Source organism: Piliocolobus tephrosceles, chromosome 9 (assembly GCF_002776525.5).
Source record: "Piliocolobus tephrosceles isolate RC106 chromosome 9, ASM277652v3, whole genome shotgun sequence".
In the NCBI taxonomy this organism is placed as follows: Eukaryota; Metazoa; Chordata; class Mammalia; order Primates; family Cercopithecidae; genus Piliocolobus; species Piliocolobus tephrosceles.
In genome coordinates, this window is record NC_045442.1 from 125,438,786 (window position 1) to 125,461,321 (window position 22,536).

A 22,536-nucleotide genomic window follows, 5' to 3' on the forward strand; every position below is an offset into this window, starting at 1 on the left:
CCAAAGTGCTGGGATTATAGGTGTGAGCCACCATGCCTGACCTAGACGCCTTCTTTTATCCTGAGCCAGAATTCTGATCACCCCCCTCATTGGGGCACTCAGACTCAACTCCTTTGCCAAACTCTTCACAATAGACAGGACTGTTGTAGAAGTTTCCTTGTCATTGTGTTAGGGTGGCGTCTCTAACTTTAAGCATTCTGAGCAGTCTTAGGGAGCAAAGGATCAGTGCGTTGTGGAGTGAGACCACTCCTGCTGCCGTCAAACAACTCAAAAACAGTTGACAGCAAGCAAGGAGTCCCTTTTGGTGAGACACACACACATACACACGTAACATACATGATATACACAGACATACATACACGTTCAAATACATGTTGTGGGCATTGCCATATGCACATGAATACCCAGAGGCCGGTGCTGGGAGGGGTGTGAGCAGGCCCCACCCGAGGGAGGGCGTGCTCTGGTTTCATCTTTGTAAGCTCAGCAGCCGGACACCGCTAGACACATCGTGGGCCCTGGACAGGTGTGCTTCTCAAGTGAATGAATACGTGAACAGTGTTTTCTATTAAGCATTTGTGAAATTATCTGCATCATTCCATCTATATTTTTTAGCTGCTCAGAACACAACAAAACAAGTGACACCTCAACCTGAAGAACAGAAAGAAAGAAAAACCACAGAAATGCAAAGTCAAATGCAGCTGGCGGACCAAGCGAGCCTTCCAGGTGAGAGATGAATCTGCCCTCCAGCTAACTCCTGAGAGCCCACCTTTCTCTTGCAGGCGGATGATGTGTACCCAAAGGAAGAAAGTCTGCCCTGCCTTCTGTAAACACATGCATGTTGCTCCCTCCTCCCAGACATCATTGCAGACAAGAGCTAGTGCAGAGCTGCCCAAAGGCTGTTTGCTCAGCAACTCAAGCCAATCTGATGGCAGCCAATCCAGGTCTGGGCTCACTCCCTGGTTTGGTAACTGGCCAAATAGAATTCAACCCAAATTCAACTCAACTTAAAATCATCTGTTGGGTCTGTGTGCCAGGCCCTGCTGACAGAAGACACAAACAAGAGTGTGACAACGATCCCCGCCCTCCAGGAAACGCTCTGCGTCTTCCCCTTAAGCACAAAACAACGCACCACAAAAAAATTATTCACTTCCCCATATTTCTTCCAGGGCAAGGTTGTAAAATGGACATGCCACACTTGTGAGTCTCAAGATTTCCAGACGCATGTGTCCCGGCCAGCAGTCTGTGCATGAATGAGCACTGCGGCTGTTCCTTGCCTGTCCTCTGCTTTCCCATAACTGAATGGTGGTTCACTCATGGTGTCAAGAAAATGGGCCAGGTGCAGTGGCTCACGCCTGTAATCCCAGCACTGTGGGAGTCCGAGGCGGGCAGATCACTTGAGGTCACAAGTTCAAGACCAGCCTAGCCAACATGGTAAAACCCTGTTTCTACAATCATACAAAAATTGGCCGGGCATGGTGGAGGGCGCCTGTAGTCCCAGTTACTCAGGAGGCCAAGGCATGAGAATTGCTTGAAATCAGGAGGCGGAGGTTGCAGTGAGCAGAGATTGCACCACTGCACTCCAGCCTGGGTGACAGAGGAAGACTCTGTCCCCCCTCAAAAAACAAAACAAAAAAGAAAAAAGAAAAACAGAACCTGCTAGGAAGAATTGAGCTTTCTAAGGTCAGGGGCTGACCTTAGGAGACTTCAGAGCCCTTTGCTAATTTTACAACCTTACAAAGAACTGTATCAGGCACCATCCCATTTGAGCCTGGCAATACAATGAGTCAGGACCAGGAAGGGTTACTTCAATTTACTGAAGAAACTGAGATGCAGAAAAGATCAAAAGATTTGGCGAGGCTCACATAGTAGGGCTGGAATCAGACCTCAGGTCTCCCAGATTAGATGAGGAAACTTTCTCCTGATTACTTATTTTAAGAGTTTGAATTTATTTATAGCTTCTATTATTTTATTTTTTTAAACAGACTAATCTAGGGGCACAGTTGCAACACGATGTTCTTACTCCTTCCCCCTCCGACTTTGTCCTGGACTGGTGTTTCCAAGCACATTTGTTTGTTTTGTTCTACTTCCCCCATATCACCCTGCACAGTTATTGGAAAGCTTCAAAGAGGCCAATGCTTATTGTCCTTTCTCGAAGGCTGGCTCTGCCTGAGGGATGTTTCAAAGATTGTCTCAGTTTGGGTGTTTTCATTGGAAAGAAGTACACCCGATTCCAACACGTTCAGACAGTTATGAATTGTATTGGTTGTCAAACAACCTTTTATCCTGAGACCAAAACACAAGTTCAGTCGTGATGTTCAACGTGCCACACGCCAGGAGCCAGCCTGGGACAGGACCACCCAGCTTCCTGCTGGGCCAGAGGCTCTGTAGGACATTTACAGAGGTTCTGTTGGGTATGCAGGGTTGGGGAGAGTCTGGAAGTTCAGAGCACGTGTGCAGTTTCACAGGCTAAGGTTAGAGGGCACATACAATTCCATATGTCCAGGTTGGGGGCTGTGGGTGGGGAATTCAGAGATTTAATCAGAATAAGACATGGTCTCAGGCTGCAGGTCAGTCAGACCTGGGATGTAGTTGGGTGAGTGGAAAGTTCTGGGAATGGGAAATTTTGAGAAGCCTTGAAAGGGCGCATGTGTGTCAAGCTTCAGGTGTGGCTTGATCAGAGATGGTGCTCCATTTCTCTGAGGTTCCCTCAGCCCGTCCCTCCTCCTGGCTTTGGGGTTGCCCCCAGTCCTTCCGCCATCATCCCAAGATGTCCACCTGCCACCCCCAAGAATGTGCTTCCTCACTTGTCCAGCAGAAATCCAAGGTGGTCTTCATGCTCCATTGGCCCAAATAGGCTTGAGCCTGTCCTTGTGTCTCAGCTGAGACTGCCCCGCCCACTCCTGTCCACTGTCAACCCCTGCACTGTCTTCCAAGACCCAGCTGTGGTGTTCCTCTCTCGGGGCAGCACCAACCAGAATGAATCGCTCATTCCTCTGTGTTCCCATCGCCAACGTCTGCTACCCTTCACATGCCTTTCTTACACAATCCACTGTCTGCCCCTTGCAGGAGTGACAGGGTCTTCATGCCTTCCTACAGGGCCTAGCGAACTTGCCCACGCTCAGATGTTCTCAACATATATTGGTTGAATGAAAGGATGAGCAAGCAGTCAAAAGAGGAAGAACCAAGGTCCAGTCCCTAGCAAGAGGCAACCTGGACTCACTCGCAGTGCTGTCCCCAACTGCCTTCAAAGCATTCCTTCCATCTTCCAGGTCACTGCAGGGAACCTGCACTATGGGAAAATGAAGCCACAGAAAGAATTTATCATTTCGTGGTGGGGCAGACGGTTTACTACCAGTGTGTCCAGGGATACAGGGCTCTACACAGAGGTCCTGCTGAGAGCATCTGCAAAATGACCCACGGGAAGACAAGGTGGACCCAGCCCCAGCTCATATGCACAAGTGAAACGGAGCCCAGTCAGTTTCCAGGTATGGTGGCTCCCTTCTGGGATCCACAGTGTTGCCTTTCTCCATCAGGCTGACCAGGGCGGAATCCCTGACCTCTCCTCTGTGTGTCCTTAGACAAGCCCCTTGATCTCCCTGGGCTCCCATTTTTTCTCATTCTGAAAAAATTTTTTTTTTTTAAATAGACCAGATGGACTCCAAGGGCTCCTTCAATGAAGGTTCCCATGTGGCCTGAGTGGGGAGAAAGGTTGGAGACAGAAGAGAAGGAAAGCTCTCTCCTAAGCACCCTAGTTGCTGCCTCATAGTTGGTCCTGAGTCCACTACTTCTCTAAGCCACCGAGGCCTCCTGTGGCTCCAAGGGCAAGTCCAGTTTCCCACTCACGCATTTTTCCTCTTACTGGTGATCGTATAAATGCATGATTTGAACAGTACTCTGCAGTCAGCATGCTCCTTGCCCTTGTGCCATTCCCCAGCGGAGTTTGGATAAATCAACACAAAATGTGCAGTGTTGGGACTTACTCAGTGCACATGCACACACACACACACGCATGCAAACGCTCAGCCCACTGATGTCAAGGTCTCCTGCTATCTTCCTTCTGAAATCTTATTAGTATCGCGACAATCAAAAGTGACTTACATGCAGGCTGGGCGCGGTGGCTCATGCTTGTAATCCTAGCACTTTGGGAGGCCAAGGCGGGCAGATCATTTTAGGTCAGGAGTTCGAGACCAGCCTGGCCAACATGGTGAAACCCCATCTCTACTAAAAATATAAAAATTATCTGGGTGTGGTGGTGGGCACCTGTAATCCCAGCTACTCAGGAGGCTGAGGCAGGAGAATCACTTGAACCCAGGGGGCGGAGGTTGCAGTGAGCTGAGATCACACCACTCCCCTCCAGCCTGGGGCAACAGCAAGACTCCGTCTCAAAAAAAAAAAAAAAAAAGTGACTTACATTCAACCACAAGTATTCCTGGTTTTCTTGCTCACTGCACTTCTCCTACTCCATGTCCTTCTCTTGGGTTCCCTGGGGAGGCTGTTTTGTTCCCGTAGCAACCTCCCTGGGCCACCCTGACAGCCAGGGAATGCCTGCTGCTTCCTTGGAAGAGGGTGAGAGGCAGGGCAGAGCCAGGGTTGCTACCCCTCAGGAGGACTGGAGAACCTGGCACAGAAGCAGCTGTCCCTTAGTGCATCTCTGCTCCACCCAATGGTTCAGTGACATTCATATTATTATGACCTGTTTCCAAGTCACAGATGGAAACCCGGACTGAGTAGGGAGGCTGGGGAGAAAGCATTGCTCAGAGATTTGGGGACAGCCAGGGTCAGAGTTAGAATTCAGCCTCGTCTGTTCTGCTGAGGCCACTTCACAGCTTCCCAGTACCCCTGGTGTGGAACCATGTGGGGTGGAATCCCCGGCGAAGTGCCCACACTCGGATTCATGCCTCCTCAGGCGTATCTGGGGCCGGCTGCCCAGGGCAGGTGGGATGGGAGTGAGGCCCTGACTCCTGTCTTTAGCTCCACCAGCATCACTCACTCTCTCCCCCAGGTGAAGAGGAGCCTCAGGCAAGCCCCGACGGCCTTCCTGAGAGTGAGACTTCCCGCCTCATCACAACAACAGGTGCGGGAGAAGACAAACGCTGGACCACAGAGGCCTAGTCCAAAAGAGCAGGGGTGGCCAGGAGCCAGGCTCAGAGAGATGGGCGGAGGTGACCCGTAGGGGAGAAGCCTACAGCAGCCTCCTCTCCCTCTCAGCAGGGAAAGGGCCTCAGCAACCTGCAGGCCCCAAAGCAAGTGTCAGAAAGAGGGAACCCAGGACTAGGACCAAGCATGGTCCCCAGGCAGAGATGGAACTCCTGTCCTCACCACCACCACATGTCTCCTACCAGCCTCTGAGCTTCTCATCTACAGAGACGCCCTGACTTCCTTTAGCCTCATGCCATCCTAAAGTCACGATAGCAGGAGTGTCTCTATCTCTTTTTCACAGATTTTCGAATACAGACGGAAGTGACTGCAACCATGGAAACATTCATATTTACAACAGAGTACCAGGTAGCAGGTGAGTGGGGCACTGGCTTTGTGGACAAAATGTACACCAGGCTGAGATGTGGACAGGTTGACTGGTTGGTAGGTTAGTTGGTTGGTTGGGAGGTTGATAGGTAGGTTGGTTAGTTGACTGGCAAGTTGGTTTGTAGGTTGGGAGGTTAATTGGTTAGTTGATTGGTTGGTTGGTTGGCAGGTAGGTTTGTATGTTGGTGGATTAGTTGGTTGGTTTGTTGGTAGGTTGGTAGTTGGCAGGTTGGTTGGTTAGTTGGTTGGTAGTTTGGTGGGTTAGTTGGTTGGTAGGTTGGTTGGTTGGTAGGGTGGCAGATTGGTAGTTTGGTTGGTAGTTTGGTTGGTTGATTGGTAGTGAGTTGGTTGGTAGATAGCTTGGTAGGTTGGTTAGTTGGTTGATAGGTTAGTTGGTTAGTTGGTTGGTACGTTGGTTAGTTGGTTGGTAGGTTGGTTAGTAGTTGGTTAGTTGATTGGTAGGTTGGTTGGTTGACTGAAAAGACCCCTTCCTTACACTGCAGAATGTGTGAGTGAAAAGCTAATCCAGATGCCTACAGCTCAGAATCCCATGAATCAGTTATAGGATGCTGTGAGCGAAATCTCAAGTCAGTCGCATCAGCTCCTCTCAAGCTGATCTGGAAGGGCTGTACCCTGAGCCTCTGTCAGGGGTCAACAGTGAGAGGAAGGAGCCATGTAGCCAGGCAGAGAGGACAGGCTTCCAGAAACATGGCTGTCGTTTCCTGGTAGGAGGGAAAAACACACTCTGAGGTTGCATCTGCCTAGAAAGTAAATAAACGTCAGCCTCCAGAACCTCAGCAGAGCAGTGTCTGGAAAACCTGAACCCTTTCAGGAGACATTAACGTGCTTCTCATCATCTTCATATTTTAACATTTCTTTTACCAGGCGCTCTCGGTGTCCTAAAACGAGGCCTGGCCTCTAAGCCTTTCTGAGGGGCTTGTGTGAGAGAAGGGTGCATACTGAGGGGAAGCTCCCTCCACCCTCACCCCGTCCTCCCCGCCCTGTTCCTCAGGACTCCTGGGAAATCCCACGGGGAGGGACCTGCGTCCTGAGATAGGGAAGAGAGGCTGCAGCCTCCACCTTGCTCTTTGGGGATGTCCTCAGCCTGCCCTGTGGGCCTGGCTCCTGCTGCCCCCATGCCAAGCCCAGGGCCCTTTTCTGAACTCCCTCTCTCTATTGACAGTGGCCGGCTGTGTTTTCCTGCTGATCAGCGTCCTCCTCCTGAGTGGGCTCACCTGGCAGTGGAGACAGTAAGTGTGGTATCACCAAGGCAGCACATGGTCAGATCAAAGTCCTGCACCCAGCCCTGCCCACCCTGCCCCATGCTCTCTCTAATCACCTGCAGTTCAGGGACTGGCAAAAGGAGAGGCCAATCCATGCCTCCAAAAGAGTCAGTCAAAGAGAATTAAAGCACTGCCAGGTGCGGCGGCTCACGCTGGTAATCACAACACTTTGGGAGGCCGAGGCTGAGTGGATCACCTGAGGTCAGGAGTTTGAGACAAGCCTGGCCAACGTCTCTACGAAAAATACAAAAAATTAGTTGGGCATGGTGGCAGGTATCTGTAATCCCAGCTACTCAGGGGGCTGAGGCACGAAGATCGCTTGAACCTGGGAGGCGGAGAACAGAGATCGCACCACTGCACTCCAGCCTGGGCGACAGAGCAAGACTGTCTCAAAAAACAAACAAAAATTAAAGCACCAGGGAAACGGGAAGGCAAAGGAGCCTTACATTCATTGAGCACCTACTATACACCAGGCTTGATGCTTGTTTTATAAACATTATTGAAATCTACCTTCTCAGAAACCTTTGGAATAGCTGTGGCCTAGAGAGATGCAACAGCTTGAAGATGGCACGGCAGAGGCTAGCACTGCAACTTGAATCTAAAGCCCATGATTTTCCCACCCAGCCCCTACCTATAGAGGACGCAGGGCAGCATCTCTGCTGAGCTTTGCCTATCCTGTGCTCCCCACCCTCACTTCTGCAGAGGCTCACACCAGCATCCCCTTGACCAGGAATGTAACCCACGTGTGATCTTTTTGCATTAACTCAGATTTCCAACCCTGGATGCCTCTTAGAACATCCAGGAGAGAGTCTTCTAAAATACCAGTGAGTGGCAAGGTCCGAGTAAATGCCACAGGAAAAGGAAGGCAGTCCAAAGGGCTGTGCTTCTTCTGTGGCTCAGTGTGATTCATAGCTGTGACATCTTTTAAGAGAGGTTTACAAGAGGGAAATCATGTCACCAAAACCATTGTGACCCACTTTGAATTTGGGGGGAATCTTCATTTACAACAATAGAAGAACAAATTTGTTGCAATAAGAAATATTTTTGTAGCTTATGTAGGTTGTTCAGCCAAAACAGCGTATTAATTTAAAAAGTTAAAAGATAGGCCAGGTGCGGTGGCTCACGCCTGTAATCCCAGCACTTTGGGAGGCCAAGGCAGGTGGTTATCTGAAGTCAGGAGTTCGGGACCAGCCTGGACAACATGGTGAAACCCTGTCTCTACTAAAAAATACAAAATTAGCCGGCATGGTGTTGAGCACATGTAATCCCAGCTACTTGTGAGGCTGAGACGGGAGAATTGCTTGAACCCAGGAGGCAGAGGTTGCAGTGAGCCAAGATCGTGCCACTGTGCTCCAGCCTGGGCAAAAAGAGCGAAACTGTCTCAAAATAAAAAAAAAAAGGTAAAAGATATGAATGACTGGGCTCCAATCAGAATCTCTGGGGGTGAACCGAGAGAAAAACAGTACCTATTTTTAATTGAGATAAAATTCATCATTGAACTGTCATAAAGTGTACAGTTCAGTGATGTCTTAGCCCATTTTGTGCTACTGTAACAGAATGCCTGATACTGGGTAACTTATAAAGAACAGAGATTTATTTCTTACCATTCTGGAGGCTGGGAAGTCTGAGGTCAAGGTGTCATCCTGTGGCAGAAGGCAGAAGGGCAAGAGAGCGAGAGAGAGCAGGAGAGGCTGAACTCAGCTTTTATCACAAACCCACTCCTGCAATAACAACATTAATCCATTCATGAGGCAGAGCCTCGTGACCTGATCACCTCTTCAAGATCTCACCTGTCAGCATTGCTGGATTAGGGATTAAGTTTCCAACACATGAGCTCTGGAGGATGTATTCAAACCACAGTAAGTGGTATTTAGTATTTTGCAATGCTGTGCAGCCATCCTCACTGATTCCAGAACACTTTCGTCATTCCCAAGAGAAGCCCCACACTGCCAAGTTCCGCATTCTCCCCAGGCCTGGAAACCACTACTCTGTGTTCCGTCTCTATGCATTTGCCTATTCTGGACATTTGGTGTGAATGGAATCATGTGGCCTCTTATGTCTGGGATAGTTGTACGTTTTAAAGCCCCTCGGATGTATCTAATACATATGCATCCAAGTTTGACAACCCTACACTAGGCCATTGGTTTTCAAACTTGAATTTGCACCAGAATCATCTGTAGGAGCATAAAGAAATGATAAATGTTTCAGATGATGGATATGCTAAATACCATGATCTGATCGCTGCACATTGCAGGTATCAAAGCATCCCTACATACCCCATAAATATGTGTAACTATTGTGTGTCAACTTAAAAACGTTTGTTTAAAAAATTATCTGGAAGGCTCGTTAAAGCACAGATTGCTGGGTTTCACCCGTGGAGTCTCTGTTGCAGTCGTCTTGTCTTGCTTAGGTCTGGGAATCTGCATTTCTATCAGGTTCCCACGTGATACTGAAGCTGCGGTTCCAGGGAGCAGACTCTGAGGATCACCGCACTAGGATAACAGCATTAAGAATCAGGGAAGCTGGCCAGACTCACACTTGTAATCCCAGCACTTTGGGAGGCCGAGGCGGGTGGATTACTTGAGGTCAGAAGTTCGAGACCAGCCTGGCCAACATGGAGAAACCCCATCTCTACTAAAAATACAAAAATTAGCTGGGCGTGGTGGTGTGGGCCTATAATCCCAGCTACTCGGGAGGCTGAGGCAGGAGAATCACTTGAACCCGGGAGGCGGAGGTTGCAGTGAGCCAAGTTCATGCCACTGCACTCCACCCTGGGTGACAGAGCAAGACTCTGTTTAAAAAAAAAAAAAAAAAGAAAGATAAAGAAAAAGTAAACTCTAGAAACTCACTCTGTATCTCTCTTGATTATCCAGGGCCTCCCTGACCGCTGCCAGCATACATTCTGGCCAACCCTAATACAAACTCCACAGTAAGACCCTGAGAAAATACAGATCCACGCCCCCAAAACCAAAGCGCTTATCCCAGCCAGAGAAAAAAATAAAATATCTCTTCCCTTCTTATATGGGTCATCAGGCCCATAATATACCCTAATTTTCCTCCTGGGATTTAAAAGTACAAATTACTGCAATGCAAATGATAAGCCTCCCAGGGTTATTGTAGCAGGAATGATCCATATAACGGACAGTCTACCAGTTTCTCTAAGGGGTCAGTGGATTCCCAAGCTGTCATTTTAGGATTCCAGGAGGGGAAGGATGTGACGTGGCTGATGTGTTATAGGTGTACTCAGTACTTGCATCCTCTCCTTCCTCAGGCTGAACACTTGACAAGCCTTAACGCCTTGCAAGGATTGTTTTTTCATTTGTTAGTTTGAAGACCAAAAGCCTTCGGGCCCAGAGGACACAGCTATTTGGAAGTAGGAATGGTTCAGTGTTGATGTTGTGAAACAAAGAACCGTGTGAACCTATGTGAGTTCCCACAAAGTCTCCCAGAATCACAATCTTTGGGGAGACTCAAACATACATCTAGAAATGACCCCTCTAGTCAGTTCGTCCAAAATCCTTCCTAGAATCTGCTCTCAACTCGTGGTGCCCTCTTGTGGCAACAGAAAAGCTGCATTTGAATTACCGAAAGATCACCGTAGCCTAGCCAAAGAGAGTTTTGTTTGGGGAAATATTTTTTGTTTGTTTTGGGCAATGACCAGGAGTCCGTGAAGTGCTAGAGAAGGCTCAACGGTGGCTTGTGAGAGGCAGCGGTTAAATTTTCAGAACTTCTGCAAACTGGTTTTTAAGCAAAGCCGTTATGTAAAATTAAAGTATTTAGGCTGGGAGCAGTAGCTCCTGCCTGTAATTCCTGCACTTTGGGAGACTAAGGTGAGAGGCTCGCTTGAGACCAGCCTGGGCAACAAAGCGAGACCTTGTCTCTACAAAAACATTTTAAAATTAGCTGGGCGCGGTGGCACATACCTGTAGTCCCAGCTTACTGGTAAGGGTGAGGTGGGAGAATCCCTTGAATCCAGGAGTTCAAGGTTGCAGTGAGCTGTGATCACGCCACTGCACTTCAGGTTGGCTGACAGATTGAGACGCTGTCTCAAAAAAATAATAATAAAATAAAATAAAGTATCTAAATTTACAATTCAATAAACTATATGAAAAACAAAGGCAAGAATTACTTACAACTAATCACTTCCTAATTATTTGCTACATTTTACTGTTATCTTTGTTCCCTGGGTGGTTTACATCGATTGTGCCTGCATGGTGGAAATACCGTTTGACGGTGGCTACTGCGCATCTCTTTCCAACCACGTGGTCAGTGATGTCACATTGCCAGCTGGAAGCTGGGTGTGGAGGGAGGATTTACACCAGGGAAGATAGGCAACCGTCATCAGAGAGCTGCTTGTTAAACATCACCAGCATACCTCTGCTTGGAGCCTTTTGCTGTGGGAACTCTGTGCGAAGTAGGGAGTAATTAGAAATTCCCATGAGCCAAATAAGGACTGGGAAAAGACTAAGACCATATTGTCCAATACAGTAGCCACTAGCCACCTGTGGATACTTAAGGGTATTTAAACTCAAATAAAGTAAATACAATTAAAACTTCAGTTCCTCGGTTGCACTAGCCACATTTCAAGTATTCCCTAGCCACGGGTGTCTGTGTTATTGGACAGCACAACTACAAAAGATTTCCGTCATCTCATAAAGTTCTCTAGCACAGTGCTGGCTAGAAACTAAGTGCTTTACTGCATGCAAATCATTTAGCACAGTTAGTTGCTGTTTATTATTCTTGTTCCACAGCTATTGTCTGCTGTATAGTTTTTAAAAACTTAGGCCAGGCGCAGTGGCTCATGCCTGTAATCCCAGCACTTTGGGAGGCTGAGGCGAGCAGATCACAAGGTCAGGAGTTCGAGACCAGCCTGGCCAACATAGTGAAACCCCGTCTCCATTAAAAATACAAAAATTCGCCAGGCATGGTGGCGCGCACACTGGTTTAGAGTGGGGACCACATTTTTTTGGTGCCGTATTACACATGTGACCATGACTTTGTTATACCACTACAGGAGGAAGAATAGAAGAACAATCTAGAAAACCAAAAGAACAAGAACTTCTTGGTAAGAAGCTGAGAACAGACAACAGAAGTCATGAAGCCCAAGCGAAATCAAAGGTGCTAAATGCTCGCCCAGGAGACATCCCTTGTGCTTGCCTGGGTTTTGGAAGCTCTGAAGTCACATCACAGGACACGGGGCAGAAGCAACTTTGTCTCTACGCCAACTCAGTCCCATCAGAGAGCGAGCGCTACCCACTTCTAAATAGCAATTTCATCATTGAAGAGAAAGGGCAAAACCACTAGAACTCTCCATCTTATTTTCATGTATGTGTGTTCATTAAAGCATAAATGGTATGGAACTCTCGCCACGCTATATGTAGTATAAAGAGAAGTAGGTTCACATTCATGTCATTTCAACTTCCCAGTTCAGGAATCCCAAGGAAAGCCCTAGCACTAATGTAAGTACACAACACACATACACCCTCTACCCGATACAACTGGACATTGTCCGTGTAGTTCCTTTCTCAACCGCTTCTGACTGCTGATTCTCCCATTCACATTACCTAATGAACATCCTTCAAGAACTCTGGGCTGCTACCCAGAAATCGTTTTACCCTTGGCTCAATCCTCTAAGCTAACCCCCTTCTACTGAGCCTTCAGCCTTGAATTTCTAAAAAACAGAGGCCATGGCAGAATAATCTTTGGGTAACTTCAAAACAGGGCAGCCAAACCCATGAGGCGATGTCAGGAACAGAAGGATGAATGAGGTCCCAGGCAGAGAATCATGCTTATCAAGGTTTTACCTGTGCATTACTAATAGGCCTCTTTAAGAGTTAGTTTCTTTGGGATTGCTATGAATGATACCCTGAATTTGGCCTGCACCAATCTGATGTTTACACGTGGACACACAACATGCAAATCAATGAGTACGTTTCCTGAGAAGTGTCTAAGAACACCAAAAAGGGATCCGTACATTCAATGTTTATGGGAGGAAGGAAAGAAAGAAGGAAGTGAAGAGGGAGAAGGGATGGAGGTCACACTAGTAGAATGTAACTGTGTAAAAGAGCACATCAGGCCAGGCACGGTGGCTCAGGCTGTAACCCCAGCTACCTAGGAGACCAAGGTGGGAGGATCTCTTGAGGCCAGGAGTTTGAGACCAGCCTGGGCAGCATAGCAAGACCCATCCCTACAAAAAATTAAAAATTGGCTGGATGTAGTGGCACACGCCTGTAGTCCCAGACACTCAGGAGGCTGAGGCAGGAGGATTGCTTGAGCCCAGGAGTTCAAGGCTGCAGTCAGCCATGATGGCATCACTGCCCTCCAGCCTGGGCAACAGAGCAAGACCCTGTCTTTAAGGAAAAAAAGAAAAGAAGAGCATACCAGCAGTCCTCGAACATTAACCAAAATCTTCAGCATATCAGAATCACCTGGAGGCCTTGTTAAAGCAGTTCACTGGGCCGGTCTCCAGAGTTTCTGAGTCATCAGTCTGGAATAGAGCCAAAGGTTTTCATTTGTAACAATTCCCAGGTGCTGTTGCTGCTGCTACTATTCCAAGGAACACACTTTGAGAACCATTGTGCTATTGCTCCGCACGCCCACCCACTCTCAACTCCCACGAGAAAAATCAACTTCCAGAGCTGAGATTTCGGTGGAAGTCCTGGTTCCATATCAGATCTCCCCTCACGAATCAGTTGAGTCAACATTCTAGCTCAACAACATCACATGGTTAAGATTAACGAAAATTATTCATTCAGGAAACTATCAACCAGTTTTCATTTCTGAAGGGGCAGGAGAGTGTTATGAAAAATAACGGGCAGTTTTCAGCAGGGTCCAGATTCAGATTAAATAATTATTTTCTGTCTGTTCTGTGACCAACCACATACAAACAGACTCATCCGTGCACCCTCCCCCTCTGCCTTCAGGTATATATTTTCTGATTAAAGTTGAGAAGAATCTCAGACTAGAAAAAAAAATATATATATATATATATGTATTTAAATCTTACTTGAGTAGAATTGAATTACTCCTTTTGGGTGTTGAGGGGTCTATAAGATCAAAACTTTTCCAGGATAATACTAAGATGTTATTGACCATTTCACTCTCCTTCTCTCAAAAGTGTATGGTGGAATTTTCCGGAAGCTATGTGATATGTGATGATGATGTCATCACTCTGCTGTTAACATACAATCAATTTATTGCTATTGTTTATAAAAGAATAAATGATATCTTTTAAAAAGTCTTGGTTTTTATTATAAATATGGTAAGTATTGCTAGCTATAATCTACATAACCAAAAATGCTTTATAGTTTTTTGGTGGGTTTTTTTTTTTTTTTTTTTGAGATGGAGTGTTGCTCTGTTGCCCAGGCTGGAGTGCAGTGGCGCAATCTCGGCTCACTGCAGCCTCTGCCTGCTGGGTTCAAGTGATTCTCCTGCCTCAGCCTCCCAAGTAGCTGGGACTATAGGCATCCACCACCAAACCCAGCTAATTTTTGTATTTTTAGTAGAGATGGAATTTCACCATGTTGGCCAGGCTGGTCTTGAACTCCTCACCTCAAGTGATCCGCCCACCTCGCCTCCCAAAGTGGTGGGATTACAGGCGTGAGCCACAGCACCCAGCCTGGCATCCTCCATAGTTTTTAATAGTTTTAAATAATGTGCAAAGGTCCTGTCAAATGGCCAACAAGCATATCAACATCCCTGGTCATTTCAAAAATGCAAATCAAAACCACAATGAGATACTACTTCATACACATTAAGATGACTTTAAGAAAAAGACTAGAAATGCTCACAGATGGCTGGTGGCAATGTCAAAAGGTGCAGCCACTGTACAAAACAGAGTCTGTTTTGGCAGTTCCTCAAAAGGCTAAACATAAATTTGTCCTATGACCCAGCAATTCTATTCCTAGGTACACACCCAAACAACACAAAAACATGTGTCTAAACACAAACTTGTATACGACTGTTTATAACAGCATTATTCGCACTCACCAAGAGGTAGAAACACCCAAATACCCAACAACAAATGAATGGATAAAGACCAGGCGTGGTGGCTCACACCTGTAATCCCAGCACTTTGGGAAGCCAAGGTGGGCAGATCACTTGAGGCCACAGGAGTTGGAGACCAGCCTGGCCAACATGGTGAATCCTCATCTCCACTGTCTCTACTAAAAATACAAAAAATTAGCTGGGCATGGTGGCACGCATCTGTAATCCCAACTACATGGGAGGCTGAGGCATGAGAATCCCTTGAACCTGGGAGGCAGATGTTGCAGTGAGCCAAGATGGTGCCACTGCACTCCAGCCTGGGTGACCAAGGGACTCTTCCCTCCAAAAAAAAAAAAGAATGGATAAGCAAATCATGATATATCCCTATCAGTGGAGTATTAGCCACAGGAAGGGATGAAGTATTAATCCATGCTGCCATTTAGATGAACCTCAAAAACATTACGCTGAGTGAAGGAAGCCAGACACAAAAGGTCACTACAGTATGACTCATTTTATATGAAATATCTAGAATAGGCAACTCCATGGAGACAGAAAGCAGATAAGTGTTCGCCAGGGGATTTTTCTGGGGTGGTAAAAAAGTTTTGAAACTAGAGAGAGGAGGTAGTTGCACAACATGTTGAACACACGAACAGCCACTGGATTGTATAATTTATCATGGTTAATTGTGTGTTATGTGAATTTCACCTCAACTTTCTAAAAAGGAGATCCCAAGACCAAAATATTTGAATATTGCTTATCTTATTCAAGATTCTCAAAGAAGGGTCCTCAGCCCAGAAGGATCCTCCTGAAGTCTTTATGGTGACTTTAGTATTCTATTAAGTGAGTTATCAGGAGACCCTGAATTTTTGTTTTCAAAAACTAAAATTAGCATATTACTAAAGTTTATGGAAGACTCCAATTTGGTATCAAGAACATAAAATTTGCATAGCTCCCAGGAAAGGCTGCTGTTCCTGATGTACCACCAGAACCATCGTGAACTGGTTTTAGTTTTTACTCACTGGTATTACTTCAGCTAAACGATGAATTCCTGCCAGTGATTTTCACAGAGGGGTTGTGTTGGCTGGCTGCCAACGTGCATAATCAATTAATTTGCTGTGGGTTGAAAACCTGAACAAACTGAAAGTCAATAACTCTTCTTAGGTCTGTAGAAGTAAGAGTACAGGGTAGCTCACTGTCCCCAATATGGGAGAGGCAGACAGGCTGATACAAGGAAATCACAACTTCCCAGAGCAGAAGCCCAGGAACAAACCCTGCTACTGGAACCAGCAGAGGGGCAGGAAAACCTAAACTGGGAACTGACAAATTGCTGGAGGCTCACTGTGGACACTTCTGAGAGACAAAAATTTCAGGGGAGCAGCCCAGTCACAGGGGGTCCCCACTTTCATGACCTTTCTCTCCAGGAACTCAATGAGGTCTTCACAGTGAAGATGGGAGAAAAACTTCCTTGTGCTTTTGACAGGAGAAAGAGAAAAGGTAGTGTCACGTGTGTCCGTGTGAAGAGAGTCCACCAACAGGCTTTATGTGAGCAACAAGGCTGTTTATTTCACCTGAGTGCAGACAGGCTGAGTCCGAAAAAGGAGTCAGCAAAGGGTGGTGGGATTATCATTAGTTCTTATGGGTTTGGGATAGGCATGCAAAGTACATTCTCAAGGGCAGGGAGAATATTACAAAGCACCTTCTTAAGAGCAGGGAAGAACATATCGTATCAGTTAGGGTGGGGCAGGAACAAATCACAATGGTGGAATGTCATCAGTTAAGGCTATTTTCACTTCTTTTGTGGATCTTCAATTGCTTCAGGCCATCTGGATGTCTACCTGCAGGTCATGGGGGATGTGATGGCTTAGCTCGGGCTCAGAGGCCTGACAGGTACCATTTTGAAATATGCCAGAGCCTTCAGTTCTTGTCCAACAAGGCCTGCCCTCAAGGAAAGTATTTTCCTCACTATCTTAAATTTTATCATAGCCTAACCAACCTGAATTTTACCAGTGTCTAACCAACCTGAAAGAAGGGAAATAACCAACTCTAGCCTCTCTGCCCTTCTTGTCTCATCTAAGGGAGGAGGGGAATGAAAAGCATTTGTGAAGATCACAGCCCAGGGATACAGGCTTGCTGAAGACTGAGCCTAATCATAAGACTATGGAATGAAAAAAAAAAGACTATGGAATGGTTCCCCACCCCCGGCACCTTACCACTACATGAATGGGGTTGTTGTGTGTCACAGGGGACTACAGCTGAAACAACTGCATGTTTCAGTCCCTCTTTAAGAAACAGTCTCTAGGGAAGCCCAAAGATGAGAGGGGAGACAAAAACAAAGACAGTAGAGGGAATTTTATCCTCTAACATCTACAGCTACAGCAAATAGTAAACACAGCCTAACTCCTAATCAGATAAACATAAAGCCTCACACTAAAGGCCTATTTACCTTGGTTCCTTTTATGCTATACATCAGGTCCAGCTTTCAACAAGAAATTACAAGGCATGCTAAATGGCAAAAAAACACAGATTGAAGAGGCAAAGCAAGCATTGTAACCAGACTCAGATACTACCATGTTGGAATTATCAGACTGGGAATTTAAAACAACTACGAAAATAAACCATTATGACAGAGATTTCTATGGTCCTGTAGATCCATTCTTCCCTTCCACCATCAGTAATAAAATCCCCAAGTTTTAACCCAACACATTTCTCCCCCTAGCTAAAGATGACATTTTCTAGCCTCCCTTGCAGCTAAGTGTGGTCATGTGACTAAACTGGGACAATGAGATGTAAACCAAAACGTATCTGAGACAGGTCTTAATCCATTTAGAGGTTTATTTTGCCAAGATTAAAGACCATGACCTGTGACACAGCCTCAGAGTTCCTGAGAACATGTGCCCAAGGTGGTTGAGTTATAGCTGGGTTTGATATTAATACATTTTAAAGGCACAGAAATTACAGGCAAAGACATAAAGCAATATATGTAAGGTATACGTTGGTTCAGCCAAGAGAGGTGGGACATGTCAAAGTGGGAGGCTTCCAGGTCATAGCTGATTCAAAAGTTTTCCAACTGGCAATTGGTTGAAAGAGTTAAGCTAAGGCTGAGGAGTTGAAGTCAGTAAAAAGAAATGCTTGAGTTAAGATAAGGGGGGTGGGGTTGTGGAAGATAATGTCCTTGTCATGTACATGAAGCATCCAGATAGAAGGCTTCAGAGAGAATAGATAGCACATATTTCTTATTGGACATTTATAGAAGTCAAACTCTCTGGAAAAGACCCAATAGGAGAAAGGAGATTCCTCCAGTATGAAAATTAAGAGACAGCTTTGCAGGGTCACTTCAAAATATGTCAAAAAATATTTTGGGATAAAATAATTTTATTTCCTTCTTGGCCTGTTATATGTCATGTGATGCTATACCAGAGTCAGGTTGGGATTGGGTATCTTACTGCTAAAGGGTCTGTTTCTTCAGTCTTATGATCTCTGTTTTAATGTAATGCTGGTCAGGGATGCCTGAATTCCAAAGGGAAGGATTACAAAGAGGTGAGTCAACCCCCTACTTCTTATCATGACTTGAACTAGTTTTTCAGTTTCTTGGGGATCCCCTCGGACAAGAAGGGGCCCATTCAGTCAGTTGGAGGCTTAGAATTTTATGTTTGGTTTACAGAGATATGAGCAGAAGTGACGTGTGACACCCGGGGTGTGCCCTTGAAGAGAACACGCACACCCTCCTTCATCTCACTGGTGACTATGCGCTCTTGCTCTCGTGAGCTAGAATCACTTGGAGGACAGAAGCCACACATGAAGCCTGAGAAGGAAAGAAAATCAAAGGAGGCTGGGAGTCTGACCCATGAGGTGTCCCATCATCTGTGCACACACTCGGAATGCATGTGAGACAGAAATAACCCTCCCATTTGCTGTGATTTTTGCCCTTGTTAGGGCAGCATCCTAACTGTATCAATCACCCACACTCCTACTGAAATGACACCCTTGGCTATGGTTTGGATATGGTTTTGCTACCAGAAAGGGGTCCCAATCCAGACCGCAAGAGAGTTCTTGGATCTCACACAAGAAAGAATTCAGGACGTGTCTGTAGCGTAAAGTGAAAGCAAGTTTATTAGGAAAGTAAAGGAATAAAATAATGGCTACTTCACAGACAGAGTAGTTCTGAGGGCTGCTGGTTACCCACTTTTTATGGTTATTTCTTGATGATATACTAAACAAGGGGTGGATTATTCATGCCTCCCCTTTTGAGACCATATCGGGTAACCTCCTGATGTTGCCATGGCATTTGTAAACTGTCATGGTGCTGGTGGGAGTTTAGCAGTGAGGATGACGAGAGGTCACTCTTGTCTCTATCTTGGTTTTGATGGGCTTTAGCTGGCTTCTTTACTGCAATCTGTTTTATCAGCAAGGTCTTTATGACCTGTATCTTGCATCAAACTCCTGTCTCATCCTGTGACTTAGAATGCCTTAACCATATGGGAATGCAGCCCAGTAGGTCTCAGCCTTAGTCTATCCAGCCCCTATTCAAGATGGAGTTGCTCTGGTTCAAACGTCTCTAACAGTTGTTTATCCCAACCAAATCTCATGTAGGAATGTGATTCCCAGTGTTGGAGGTGGACCTAATAAGAGATGTTTGTGTAATGAGGGTGGATCCTTCATAAATAGATGATTGTCCTCCCTGAGTGAGAGGGGTGAGTGAGTTCTCATTCTATTCATTCCCATGAGAGCTGGTTGTTAAAAAGAGCCTGGCATCTCCCCCCACCCTTTCTTCCCCTCTTGCCATATGACCTCTGCACACACCAGCCCCCCTTCACCTCCCATCATGAGGAGAAGCAGCCTAAGACCTTTCCTAGTGGAGACGCCCAATCTTGAACTTTCCAGACACCAGAACTGTGAGCCAAATAAAATGTTTTCTTTATAAATGACTCTGTCTCCAACTGAGTGTGGTGGCATGCACCTGTAATCCCAGCTATTTGGGAGGCTGAGGCAGGAGAATCACTTGAATCCAGGAGTCAGAGGTTGCAGTGAGCAGAGATTGTGCCACTGCACTCCAGTCTGGCCACAGAGTGAGACTCCGTAGGAAGAAAAGAAAGAAAGAAGGAAAGAAAGCAAGAAAGCAAGAAAGCAAGAAAGAAAGAAAGAAAGAAAGAAAGAAAGAAAGAAAGAGAAAGGAAGAAAAGAAAGAAAGACTCAGTCTCAGGTATTCTCAGGTTACAGTAACACAAAACTGACTAAAACACCCTCTCCACCAAAATTCTGTTTGTGTAGTCATATTAGTATCAAAATCTTTTCAATGGAAAATGGACTCAAGAATCAACATTCAACATGACAGCAGACTTTCAAGTAAATACATGTTTTCTGTTCCATAAATATTATCTGAGAAAAATTTCCCTACAGGAGGTAAACAAGTAGATAAGAAAAAATAGCATTGGTTCTCTTTATTAATCTGAATACTCCCCTACTCTTGCTCAGAAAATCACTGCATTTGGTCTCCAACACCCTTGAAGACTTTCTGAAATGTTGGCTCACGTGGAGCTGTTCCTTTTGCCTGATGTCTTCTAAGTCAGAAACCACAAAGAGAAAGCTGCTGAAATTTTAAAAACTTCTCCCTGTTATTTCTATTTCTCCTCTTAAAGAGTGCAATGCGAAACATATGTCCCCTTCTTCTACGATATCGATGAACATACCTTTAGAGCTAGCCTACTGACATGAGGGTAAGGATGAGAAGAAATCTCGTTATCTCAGGGCAGTAGGATTATCAAGCACTGTATCAGCAAATGCATCACTTAAGACTGAGTTTTAAATGCAGCCATGCACTACATAACAATGTTTTAGTCAAAAACAGACTGCATCTACATGACAGTGGTTCCATAAGATTACAACACTATATTTAACCATACCTTTTCCATGTTCAGACACACAAATACGGCCAGGCGCGGTGGTTCATACCTGTAATCCCAGCACTTTGGGAGGCCAAGATGGGTGGATCATATGAGGTCAGAAGTTCAAGACCAAGACCAGCCTGACCAACATAGCAAAACCCCATCTCTACTAAAAATGCAAAGTTAGCTGGGTGTGGTGGTGCATGCCTGTAATCCCAGCTACTCGGGAAGTTGAGGCAGGAGAATCGCTTGAACCCAGGAGGCGGAGGTTGCAGTGAGCCGAGATTGCACCTTTGCACTCTAGCCTGGGCAACAGAGCGAGACTCTCTCTCAAAACAAACAAACAAACAAAAAGATACACAAATATATACCATTGTATCACAATCGCCGCAGTATTCAGTATAGTAACTTGCTTTACAGGTTTGTAGCTAGGGGAGATAGGCTACAGTAGCCCTGGTGTGTAGTAGGCTCTGCCATCTAGGTTTGTGCAAGTTCACTCTGTGATGTTTGCACAACAACAAAATCACCTAACAGTGCATTTCTCAGAAAGTGTCCCCATCATTAAGTGACTCGTGACTGTAATAGAAAATCAAAACCCACTGTCTCTCAGAACTGTGCAGCCTCCAGTGGTGCTTCCTGCATGACTCAGCAACCTTATCAAGAACCTGGTTACGGGTATTTTTTCTTCTCTCTTTTCTGTCTCCAGTGATGTCAAGTTTATCCAAAGACCAGCTTAACCTTGTGATAGCCAACAGTTTGTAGCTATTCCAGAATTAATATCAGATGATCACATCTAGAAATAAGAAAAGAAATAAGGTTCCCCCTTTGGAGCAAATGTCTTCTCCAGTCTGATTGACTCAAACTAGGTCTCATATCTACTGCTGCACTGTGACCAGAAGATGTGAGATGATTCTGATTTCGTGAGGCCCAAGCCACAGACCCCACTCCTAGAACCAGTAATAGAGAAGATCTTAAAAGCAGCCAAAGAAAAATGAACCATTGCAGAGAAATATAATAAGGATGACAGCCAGGCCCGGTGGCTCACGCCTATAATCCCAGCACTTTGGAAGGTCGAGGCAGGCAGATCACTTGAGGTCAGGAGTTGAGACCAGCCTGGCCAACATGGTGAAACCCCGTCTCTACTAAAAATACAAAAATTAGACAAGCATGGTGGTGCATCCCTGTAATCCCAGCTACTCGGAAGACTGAGGCAGGAGAATCACTTGAACCCAAGAGGTGCAGGTTGCAGTGAGCCAAGATCGCACCACTGCACTCCAGCCTTGGTGACAGAGTGAGACTCTGTCTCAAAATAAATAAAAATAAATAAATAAATGCAGCAGATTTCTCTCTGGTAACAGTGTAAGTGGAGCAATATCTTTAAACTACAGAAGGCAAAAACTGTCAACCTAAAATTCTATATCCAGGGAAAATAGCCTTCAAAAATGAAGATGAAATAAGTATTTTTGGACATACAAAAGTTGAAAGACTTCATAACCCGCAGGCTTACATGGCAAGAAATATTAAAGGCCTCAGCTAAAATTTCACAGGGTTGAATGACGTCTTCCCAAAATTCCCGTCTACTTGGAACCTGCAAATGTGGCCTTGTTTGAAAACAGAATCTTTGGAAATGTAACAAAGTTAAGATGAAGTCATACCAGATTAGGGTGGACCTTAAACCAATATGACTGGTGTCCTCATAAGAAGAGGGAAATTTGGACGCGGACCCACACAGAGGGAAGACAGCCAGGTGAAGACAGAGTCAGAGATTGGAGGATTTTTTTTTTTTTTTTGAGACAGAGTCTCACTCTGTCACCTAGGCGGGAGTACAGTGGCGCCATCTCAGCTCACTGCAGCCTCTGCCT

The 22,536-nt window shown here is 45.8% G+C and overlaps 1 protein-coding gene and 1 non-coding gene across 4 annotated transcripts in view; both read left to right on the top strand.

Annotated features, from left to right (window-relative positions):
* IL2RA (interleukin 2 receptor subunit alpha) overlaps window positions 1–14,015 on the top strand; it is a 52,889-nt gene extending 38,874 nt beyond the window's left edge. The window contains exons 3-8 of one of the 3 annotated variants that reach the window (XM_023230566.1): window positions 613–723; window positions 3,270–3,485; window positions 5,003–5,074; window positions 5,441–5,512; window positions 6,707–6,773; window positions 11,821–14,015. In XM_023230566.1, the coding sequence (XP_023086334.1) occupies window positions 613–723; window positions 3,270–3,485; window positions 5,003–5,074; window positions 5,441–5,512; window positions 6,707–6,773; window positions 11,821–11,845 (563 nt within the window). In that variant the 3' untranslated portion in view covers window positions 11,846–14,015. The remainder of the gene's footprint in view (window positions 1–612; window positions 724–3,269; window positions 3,486–5,002; window positions 5,075–5,440; window positions 5,513–6,706; window positions 6,774–11,820) is intronic. The other 2 variants (XM_023230565.1, XM_023230567.1) reach the window with 2 other exon arrangements.
* LOC111554876 lies at window positions 7,589–7,729 on the top strand. The gene has a single exon (XR_002735358.1). It is a non-coding gene; the product is annotated as a small nucleolar RNA SNORA14 (small nucleolar RNA).
* Window positions 14,016–22,536: the final 8,521 nt, after the last annotated feature.